The sequence below is a fragment of the Heliconius melpomene genome, chromosome 21 (assembly GCF_056956725.1).
Source record: "Heliconius melpomene rosina isolate 202511_hmr_F chromosome 21, ASM5695672v1, whole genome shotgun sequence".
Classification (NCBI taxonomy): domain Eukaryota; kingdom Metazoa; phylum Arthropoda; class Insecta; order Lepidoptera; family Nymphalidae; genus Heliconius; species Heliconius melpomene.
In genome coordinates this window covers 11,325,511-11,337,527 of record NC_140409.1, presented here as the reverse complement: position 1 = coordinate 11,337,527, position 12,017 = coordinate 11,325,511, and the positions used below count along the sequence as shown (strand labels likewise).

The following is a 12,017-nucleotide window of genomic DNA, read 5'->3' as shown; positions in this document are numbered from 1 at the left end:
TAGTGTTAATCTTGAAGTAGCAAAATTCATAAAATATATAAGTAGTTATTATTTTAAAATGTTTTTAGAATAAATGTAACGCCGTTGAATTTCAGTTGGGTAGTTTTTAGTCATACTTTGATTTTTTTATCTTTATGATATATCAGACATAGCAGGGTAGATAAAGGGAATCCGGGAGCTTAATCCTGAGACACTCCACTCTCTTTAGGAAACTTCCTACTTGCCTTAACGTTTTGTGTTTGTTTTATCTAAATCAGGTCATAAATAAAATATTATATAAATTATTATGTTCAACAAAATTATAACAAAATCAGCTGAAAATTTAGCTTCCAATGTATGGATAATGTCTTTAAAAAGATAATATTAAGATAACGACACGAATTACGAAAGCAATTGAGATTAGTAAGCAAATTGAGATTAGTAAGCAAAAGAATAAAATACATTCCACATATCTCGGTTCCAGGTCTTCTACATCATTTCATAAGATTGGATTGCTCCAATTGAGGTTTACCAATGCTTAGCCACGCTGACTGCTTTATCCGTTGCTATAGTCAGATCGGCAAACGAGCAGGCAGACGCACAGTTTGGCAGGAGAGCAAGTGTGCCATTGTTTATGTAATAATTATAGATCTTAAAGGGTAATAAAACCTTAATAAAATCTTACCTTTTCAGGGAACCACGGAGTCACGAAGGGCACTTGGAACGTGTTAGTATAGGAATGTAAGGTGTCGAATGAGTCCGGGGCAACGGCGCCTAGCATGGAGACCACGCCGCGAGAAAACTGATTGCATACTGAAACAATAAATGTATTTTAATTAATATTTCATTATGTTGGCTGGTTGGCTATCGTAGAGCAGTGATACAAGAGTGACAGTAAACGCGACGTTCGTGGGCTCGGTTCCCATTAGGGGGAATTAAATAAATAAATATTTTAATTTTCTCGCCCTGGTAAAACGATAAAACTCGGCGTTGAATGTCGCCACTTAACGCCCAATGTCTCGAAAATTCGCGGAAAGTGGGGAATGGAATGTCTTAACACTCCCTCTGCTTACCCTGCTTATATGCAGGACGAATAGCTCGCTATAATGCAAGAAGTCTAAACATCTACGAGTATATAATGTAAATTATGCCATATTAATAAGCAAACACGAGGCCAAAATACTTTAAAATTCTTACAGAGTGAAGTTTTTATATAGATTACTTAATATTGTTATACAATAATAGTAAAAAGATAAGGGTAACTGTAATTTCCTTGTAATAAACCCAGTGGTTTGCCTAAACCAAGTACTCCCACAAATATAATAATGTCGCTAAAGATCCTTGTAAAGTAATCTTTATTTCTTGGAATAGTAGAATTTTTAATATTTCATGAAAAACTTTACAATTTTCCATGTAAACTCATATTATATAACAATTTAATAATTAGTTGAATTAAAATATAGACCATATGTCCATAAAGATTGTTAATTTGTAATGAAAAAACAACCATTGAAAACTAAAGTTTTATCGAATAAACTAGTTTTGGCAATTCTATTATTAGTTTTGCTAATTAATTAGAAGATATTAATCTAATATATATTAATAATTAAATTATTAATTTAAAAATACATTTCCTCAGCCCTGTAAAAACAGATTTTTATTTTAAATCCACTTACTTATGATCATTTATACGAATTGAAGTTATTCGATGAACTAACGAGCACGAATAAATCGAGTAGCACAAAAATAACAAGGCGCAAAGTTGTCTTTGCAACGCGTGTATCAATGTTGTTCAAGAAAATGTACTTCTATAATCTTCGCTAGTTACTTACTAGTTTGTATTAACAAGTAAGAGGGAGCAATTGCTTGGTGTTTTACTATATTTTTTATATTATGAAAATATTTTATAGTTATAATTTTATTTTATTTATTATAACATTCCAAAAAAAAACATTTATGAGAATGTCCTATCATTCTCATAAATGTTTTTTTTGGAATGTTTTCTTTTATTATATGCAAAGGGAAGTTTAGGCTAAACTTCACCCCGCTCTATAGTTCTACAAGTTTGTTTTAAATAATGAAAATGAATAACTAATTTTCAACAAAATGTATAATTAATTTTCTAAGAGTACAAAACTCTATGTTATTTTGTGCGGAGGAAATGCACAAAGTGTTGAACACAGAAATGATCGCTTATTACGACTGAATTCATATGAAAATACATCGGTAATAGTTTGTATTTTGATAGTTAAATAATTATTAAGAAAACATAAAAATTTGAACGTAGCGGGATTTGAACCCGCGCCTCTAATTATAAATAAATTAATATATAAGTAAGTATAACTCGAGTAAGTTTTCAAGGAACATCTCTCACGGGTTAGTGCTGACATTGAATTGTTGTAATTTTTTGTTAAACAAGTAGATAAAGCTAAGGTTACAATATTAGGGTTCCGTACCGCAAAGGAGAAAGTGATCCTATAAGGGTTCTGCTTCCCTACTTTGTTGTCTGTCTGTCAAGACCATTTATCTCAAGAACGCGTGGAGGTATAAAGAAAAAATTAATATCTATGAAGCTATTAAGTCAATGCCATCAAAAGATACTAGCATTTATGCTATATATTTTTTTGCTATGTATTGTCTAAAATTAGCATAATCAAAATCTATAGGGAACTTCCTGTAGACCTTCAGTTATGAAATTAGGCACAAAATGAGAACTAATAATAATAAGACGATAATAATATAATAATAATACTTTTTTATATTTTTAAATGTATCTTTTTTTTATAATAATTTATATTTAAAAATGTAAAATTGATTCGCTAATTTAATAAAAATATATGCTGTATAAGACAACTTACTTATAATACAAACTTAGAGAAAAATTCGAAAAGTTAAAATTTATAGGTATTTCATGAAAAAAATTACAAACTTATATTTGCACATCAATTTATACAAAATGAGTGCTTAAGCATATGGGCTTAAGTTGGCCTATTTTTACAAAAAAACATTTACTTCCCGTAGACGTACAATTCTGAAATTAAGGATATTACGGATTTTACCGGATTTTTACGGATTTTTTTTGCCATTTTTAGAAGCTTTTTAGGCCGTTTTCTTGGATTCTCATCACGACGAAATTCACGACTGTTTATTTTTTTTCGCTAACTAAACTAAAAAGTATGTACATTGAATATAACCTTTTTCTAAATAAAAAAATATATATTTATATAAAAACTTATATTTATAACACTATTTATTTTTAATAAACAATAAAAATATATTAGAAAACACTGGTTGTAGTCTCGAGTGTACATAAAGGTATAAGTGTCGTCGCCACTTAAATAGAAGTTTTCCTTTGGGACCGATAAAAGTCAAGTCACTAGGGTCAACGGCGATAGACATTTTGGAAACAACGCCATATAGAGTTATAAGGAAACAGACAAATATTCAATTTTTTTCAAGGACATCTATATATATAATAAAACTGTAAAGGGGGTAAAATCTGTACATTGAATATAAACTAAAAAAAACACTTCAGGGGGACTCAATACAACTAATAGAAGGTAAAAATATGATTTTTGGAATTCTTGTCTGTCTGTCTGTCTGTTGTGACTCTTTAACTCAAAAACTACTGGACAGATTTAAATGAAACTTCTTTTGTTGCATAGCTATTAGTCTTCGGCAACATATAGGCTATAATTTATTTTGATAGTCCGAATACCTGACGTGAGACCCTAGCAGCCCGCCTAATCTATAAGAGATATCAATACAACGAATTAGGAAAAGTTATTCAACGTGATGAGCATTTTCTGTTGACATAAAAAAAAATTGGATCCAATGTGAAACCCCAGTCACCCAGCTAAACTTTATTACATATAATTCGTCAGTCGTCTTAAAATAAATTATTCTACGTAATAAACATTTGTTTTGACGTTTACGTAATACCATAATTATTATTTAAAATGGTTCAACACCAAATGATATAAATTTAAGTAAATATATTCAAATAAAAAATTTTAAAAAAATCCATAAATCGGTAACATATATGTGTATCACAGAAAAAAAATGTTACATTCTTATAATTTTTAGGCCCGTTGTGGCGCAGTGGCACAAGCACGCGACTATATACACGACAGGTTCTGAGTTCGATTCCTACTTGAAGAAATGAAATATTTAATATTTTCATTACCTCACTCTGGAACGAGGCAAAAGTAATTTTATAATATCAATAAAATATACGAAATATCTTCTTTTTTATAAAAATTAATCGCTGAATGTGTTGCTAAGCGCAAATCTCGAGAGCAGCTGAACCGATTTTGCTAATTCTTTTTTTATAATATTCCTTGAAGTACGAGGATGGTTCTAACAGACAGAAAAAAATAAAAAATTACCAGAAAAGGTCCAAAAACATGACTTTTCTATATTCCCATACAAAAGATTCGTATTACTATCTACTTAAAAGTCAATTTGGACTTTAATACCCTACTATAAAGTTTAAATGTTAGTAGCTGGATTCCTGGAAGACAAAATTGAGTGACGTTAGTATCGTATAAATATTATAGCCCAAGATCCCAGAGCCGCCAGACCGACGTCATTTTAGCAAAGCTGAAATTTTGAGAACTAATACTCTTACATGTAGTTAAGACAGTATGCTTACTCACTAACATGAAAATGGGATCCTTACAGAGGTAGAGAAAAATAACGGTATATCGCTTTTTGGGAAAATGATAAAGCCATCGGATTGATATGGTTGCTTAGGGTCTGGGGCTAGAGGGGTCTTGAAATAGTCCGTAAATAATATATTTTAAATTTTAGATTTACTTTAATGTAATTTGCCCCAATTTTAAAGAACCTTTAGGACGTCTAAAGGCACAAGTAGTAGGCAGAAGTAAAGGTCCACGTGGAAGAATGTGAAGTATACATTTTTTACTTTAAAACATATATAAAAACTCTCTTCCTTACTTAAGGGAGCGTTTTCAATTGACACTTCCAAGTGAAAGACTTGTACATGTACGACATGTACATTGTACAAAGCTTGAGCGCCCTATACTTAATACCTCTTTCTATGAAAAATCCTTCACAGCTCAAGCAGTGCGCTTATGGAACTCACTACCTAACTCTATACTGTCGGGCAATCCATCTCTAAATACTATTAAAATCAAATTAAAACAACATTTCTTAATCTCAATTAGAATCTTTAGTAGTCGCTTTGTCTTTTTTTTATTAATTTTCTTTTTCTGTTTCAACTCTTTTATGTCATTGTATATATTTATGTAGGTATAGTAATATTTATTAATATTATGTATATTTGTATGTAGGTTTATTATTATTATTAACATTATATTAAAATACCGCACCCGAATCATTTCTAATGGATGTTAAAATCCGCTACATTCAGGGGTTTCTGGTAGAGATCTCTATTAGAGATAAGTTGTCCATTGTACACATTTATTCTGTTATCATAAATTTTCTGTACTTTCTTTATTGTGTGGTACATAAATAAATGAGAAAAAAAAGAGACTTTCTTCTTTAGCGCAACTGAAGGTGTGCTTTAAGTTGGCACTATCTCTGAAGGTTTTTTAAGTTAGAGAGTCTTAAGTACATATTAGACTATCAATCCTCAAAATTTCAGCTTTGTTAAAATGATGTAGGTCTGGGGGCCCTGGGATCTCAGTCTATTAATGTCAATATTTGTCAATATTTCTGTGGTAAGATGTCAATTGAAATGTAAACGTCTCATTGTGCGTCTATATTACTAAATCTAAAAGCCACAAATTTTATAAAATTAATAAAGTGTTGTGTATTTGTGACTTACTAAATATGCCTTCTATAAGGCGGTGGACAAATTTAGCCAGAAGAATCTAATCGTACTGACCACGATAGTTGACTGATAATGTTGCAAATTTGAATCGAGCTGCTTTTTGTTACGATATATCAATTGATGTCAGTAGTGCCTACACCTGTGTTGCTATTGTACCTATGAACTCTGCTTGCCAATATTGTAAGGTTATTGTAAAAACTCAGTTTGCCAATCAATTTGGTGGCGCAATGATTTTATTATAAGGAGGAGGATTGCCAATGGTTCCACGTTCAATGCAAGCTGATGAACTGAATTCATGTTGTCGAAACTTAAACGTTTCACTGAAATTGTGGAAACATGTCAAGGTATTACATTTAAGCAAGAATTCCTATATATACGCTGACTGGCTGCATCACCTTTCCTGATAGTTTTTGTCAGTTAACGTAATTAAAAAATGAACTCATTCATAAAGTACTTCCAAATGTTGCTGATTATTTATTCCATAACTGGTTGAGCGAAAGAGCTTTACTGGCTGCCAAACACACTGATGTAAATGAATTAAATATAAATTTTCAAGATGGCATTCCTGGCAAAATAAGGACTCATAAGTCAGTTGATACGGCAACTAATGAAGATGATGTCGTGAACTATCCACCGGAATTTTTAAATTCACTTGATTTGCCAGGATTGTCGCCTCACAACCTTCAATTAAATCTTGAATGTGTAGTTATAATGTTGCGAAATATTAACCAACTGAAACTTTGTAACGGCACACGATTAGCGATAAAAAAATAATGAATAACGTAATAGAAGCAATCATATTGAAAGGAAAGTATAAAGGAGAAGACGTTTTGATACCGCGCATCCCAATGATTTCGACTGACATACCATTCGAGCTTAAAAGACTACAGTTTCCAGTACGGCTTGCTTTCGCAATGACTATAAACAAATCCCAGGGGCAGTTATTAAGTGTTTGTGGTATTAATATAGAAAACTCATGTTTCTCGCATGGTCTATTGTATGTTGTCTGTTCCCGTGTTGGAAAACCATCTGCTCTGTTTGTTTACGCGCCAGATAACCAAGCAAAAAATAACGTGTACCATAAAGTACTACAATGAAAATGAAACTGAATTTAGAATAAGTAAAAATAAAATAAAATATAATAAGTAGGCATCATAATAAGATATCGGAAATTGTTATTTTTATTATAATTTTTAATGAATATTATAAGAATTAAAAATGATTTAAGTTTTTATTTTTTTATCTTACTAGCTGACCCGGTGTCGCTAATAGCAGAATACATATTAAAAAAAATCGACTGTTAGGCGATACGAAGTTCGCGGGTCTGCTAGTTTTCAATATAATGGAACCCATTTTTCAAAATTTTGTCTATTGTCTAGTCTAGTCTAGTCTAGTCTACTCTATTTCGACTGTTTGTCTGTGTCTACCCACTCTCACATTGGTATTAAAATCTTTCCCGTTTTTGTATAAACATGTTTTTATTATCTATATCTTAAATGCAGCACTAGGTCGTTAGAAAGAGTTCGCAAGACACATCTAAATTGCACCATTACGTAATTGCATATTTTTTAACCGACTTCAAAAAGAAGGAGGTTATCAATTCGACTGTATTTTTTTTCTAACATGTGTTAGAAAGGTTAAAGGTTTTTCGTTTTTCCTATTTTATGTTTATATACTCTGAATTTTATATAGTAAATCAAAGGAATGTCAGAATATAGTGATCTATTATCCATTTTCACTTTCAGTACACTTTAAAAATTGTTTAACTAAGAAATCTAACAAATATTAACACTTAGAAAAGAAAAGTTGTTATTTTAGGAAAAGTATAAAAATTTTGAACGTAATCGCCAGCTTGGATAATTTCCAAGAGGCACAGGTTCAATTCTATTACTTTCAAACTTTTATTCCTCCTAAAATAAGTATAAATCTACCAAAATTTAATAGAAAAGGTAAACTAAGCGTTTAAGAAGGCCTTGTTTGGTCTAAGTTTTGTTAAGAATATTGAGTAGCATATCATCTTTCCCACGCACGTTTAGTGTTAGCTCCCATATTGTTGGTAGTCCTGAAATATGGATGCGGTAATAAAAAAAAGCAAATAAACCCGTTGTAGTTCCGTAGTACGGTCACGTCTGGCCACCGTCGGGTGGGCGAGTACGAACGGTTAGTGCTTATAAATGTTACTTTGAGGTGTAATAGTTTAGTTTGTTTTTGGTTAGGTTTACACTGGGATTTGGACTTGGTTGGAATTTTTTTTACATGACAAATCGAAAGAAAATGACAAGATTTTCTATACGTTGTCAAGCTAAAAAGAAACCAAAAGACCTCAAAAAATAAAAGTATAACTATAATACGTACGCAAGCATTACTTAGAAAGCAGTATTTAATTTAAAAAATTCAGCAATTTGAATAATGAAAAACTTTCTTTTTGATATTTGTGTAATCTGACAATTATTTTTATTCGCCTGCCCGTAAATGTTTTGACCTATATTGTAATACGTACACTGGTATAGTATTTAGAGCAAACACATTTGAGAGCTTTCATGATCCTCTATGAAGCTCCGAAGCGCTATTTTCCCCCATTTTATGTAAAGAAAACATCATAAATATCATTATTTATAAAGAAACTTCTTGTGAAAAAGAAGAAATATTTCTAGACAGAACATAAAATGAAAATGTCTATCCGATAAAAGTGAATTAGCGTTTTAAATTTGCATAGAATTGTTTCTTTTTTAAATAAATATATTAACTACAGATGCTGGATGAAGATAAAGAAACTAGTTAAGTGCCAGTCAAATATATGATATTAATTTTAGCTTGAAACCTTTTCCTCCACGCGGAGAGATGGACAACAAATCCTCCTATGAGGTTTCCATTTTTCCTTTTTAGGAAACTTAGTGACTAACGGTCTAATAGTATTTTTGTATATATTTGTAGCTGCATCGCACATAATACAGTACAGTTTTTAGGTATGGGTTTGAAACATATTTCCCTATATGGTGCTCACGTAAAAGTAGCGCACACGCTTCCATTCTGGATGTGTGTTTGTATAGTATAAGAAGCATTTTATGTGCGCTTCTTATTTCTTTGGTAAATAAATCGACGTTACGGCAATCTCATTCGAGTCGAGACAAATCAGGCACTAAGTAATTCTTGATTTCATCCAGAATTCAAACTTTTTACTTCGTTATTAATGATTTTTAAAGCTCACTACGAATTTTTGTTGCAAATATAATTTAAACGAGATCTTAGATTTTTATATGAATTATAATATTTTATTTATATATATATTTCATATATATAAAGTGTAGAAAAAATTGTATACACGTTTGATATACTTGAAACTACAAAATTATTATTTTAATATACTGTTTAGATTTGTATTTTAATGAGTTTGAAGAATTATAATGGTTTCTAATGCGAAAATGTTTAATACTTCTACTTCTATATATAAGGACGGCTTAGTATTTTTCATGATATATTATATTCTTTTTTTTAAATTAATATATTTTATAATATTTATTTAATTTTACCGCCATAGATAAATCAAAATAATATCAACTATATTGCAGTGATTCAACAATGCAGTGCTCATGTATGATGCTTTTTAAAATGTATTTAAGTATGTACACTAAAAATCAATTTCTCATCGTTTACATTTGAAATCTTGATTCGAAATCAAATAAAAGTAAATCAAAACAATTTAAATGTCCTTTTATCAACTTAAAAGCTTAAAAACTCTAAAGACGCTTTAGAATACGAGCCAGAACATAAAAAAGAAGAAGTTTAAATCGTTGCTTTTTTATGTTTATCTTTGTTATTTCTTTTCAAACATGTTAAGTATTCCATATTTACCGTCCAACTTTTCTCATTACAGTCTAGGCAACACCTATTTTTCGGCTGCGAGTTCAACAAATATTGACTCTGTGTCGAGATATTCTTTTAAACATAGTTCTTTCCAGTGTTATGGCCTGATGTACCTTTTTTGGGACGATTCTTATACGACGAAACTTTTTGCTTACTTTGACGGAGTTTATTTTGACGTTAAATTTCAACATTTAACGACATTTATAACATTTTCTTTTTATTTAAGTACTAATTTGTAAGTAATATATTTATTAATTTATATTAGAGCAAAAAAAAATAATATTGCTTATAAAATGTATATATAACTACACAAATTAATAAGACAAACATATAAGCGACGTATCACCAAAAAAAACGACTTCCTGCCTTATTATCAACACGACCAGGTAAATACTTCCTCCGCAGCAGCTAGTACTTATCGATTTCAGATTACACTGGCACAAAAGTGCAGGAGATTACCGCGGTGCCACGGCTACATGGTCCTTTATGTTCCAGCCTTAGCATACAATCGGGGCAAGTGTCAGCTTCATCATATTACCTAAATGGTTCATTGTGGTTCCGTTGATGTAATCATGGAGAAGTGACATTTATTAATAGTTTTTTAGAAAATTTTATGAAATTTGAACGTTGTGGGATTTGAATCTGTGCTTCTTCGAAACTGGCTATGCGTCGTGACCACTAAGCTATACGTTCTCATTAAGTTACGTCGAAATTTAACTTAATTCCCCTTAAAATGTACAGTCATAGATATAAATAAATGTACATAACTTCTATTTTACTCTATCCTAATTAATTTTATAATTACTGTTTTGATTTTTATAGAGTTAATTAATACAATTTGTTTCACCATTTTCAATTAATTATACTTTACATACAAATTAAAATTATTTTCAAATAAACACAACAAAGCTGTGCATGCTCTGTGTCGTAGTAGACTACAATATTCGTACGTGCAACAAAGTGCGTCCGGATAATTTGCTCCCGCGATGACTCTCATGCAAATTCTCTACGAATTCCGCTTTCGGTTTTTAGATATTACCTTGGTGAAATTATTCATTTTAATTTATTTATTAAAGCTAACTGTGCTATAAAAAGTCGAGTATATACGTTATGTTTATGAAAAATTTCATAATAAACATCTATCAAATTTATTGAAATCTTACGAATTCCCTTTTGTATGAAAAACTTACATAGATTTTATATAAAAAGATAGTTGTATGTAATATTAGGTCCCCAGGTTCCTTCTAAATCTAGTCAATATAATGAAAACAGCAACTTAAGATTGATTCGTTCCAACACAAAGAATATCAATAATATATTAAAATTTAATTTTATTAGTGCAAGTAACGGTAGAGTAAAGTACATCGAACCATCATATTAAACCGATACTGTAATCAAAGTCGGAAGCCATACATGATTTTAATCTTATGTTATATCGATGTAACACGATATAGTAAATGTTCTTATAAATGAAATTTTGATTAAAATATTCTATTTATTTTATACATGTAACAAGAAATTCATTAGAATTTGTATTTAAAAAATATTAGATCTATAATATTAATATTAATTATTATTAATAGGGAACGGAAATGTCTCAATTTGAACAAAGTGTGAGATAGCCGGAGAGTTTGTTTGATTGAACGCTTCAGTCTAAGGAACTATGATTCGAATAGTTTTGCTGTACCCCGCACGTAGTAGAGTAGGCAGATGAAACTTAGTGTTAAGAAGATTCCATTTCCCATTTTCTGCCAAATTTTGGACTGGCGTAGCTCAACGCCGCGCTTAACCTCGATACCAGAGGGAAGAAATGAAAAAAATGTTAAACAATTGTGCCTTTATGTCACGACTGGCTTCAATATATTTGTTAGTTTTATTTTCAGTTTAAATAATAAATTCGAAGAGTAATTTAAGATATTAGCAACAAAAATATCTTGTATCTCGTGCCAATGTTCAGATAACACATTGCAAGTCACATAGCGTAGATAGCAAGTCTAGGCGCTATTTGGTTCGCAAGGAATTCGAGCCTGCTGAGTAATGGAATGTGTTCCAATGATTATATTCCTCTTTAAGCTTTTATATTGAATTAGTTACAGTTTATTTATATATATTAACGATATTTTAAATTATGATTGGTTATGAGGCCAGTCAAGGCGCAGGGGCACAAGCGTGTGAATTAACGCGACATTGAAATGAAATATTTTATATTTTCATTTTAACGATCTCCAGGATTTGGCGGAGAATGGGGAATGGAGCATCTTAACAGTGGGCTCCCTCTGCCTACCTTGGTGAGTGCGGGATTCAGCGTGTTAGAAAAAAATATTAGTTTATCACGTCCCGAGCGTCCCAGTTGCTC

At 30.9% G+C, this 12,017-nt stretch overlaps 1 protein-coding gene across 2 annotated transcripts in view; it reads right to left on the bottom strand.

The window, feature by feature from the left end:
* Nucleotides 1–12,017, bottom strand: part of LOC146527253 (glutamate receptor 1-like) — a 207,565-nt gene that overhangs the window by 66,338 nt on the left and 129,210 nt on the right. For both annotated transcript variants that reach the window (XM_085205680.1, XM_085205681.1), the window contains exon 5: nt 665–792. In XM_085205680.1, coding sequence (XP_085061806.1) covers nt 665–792 — 128 coding nt within the window. The remainder of the gene's footprint in view (nt 1–664; nt 793–12,017) is intronic.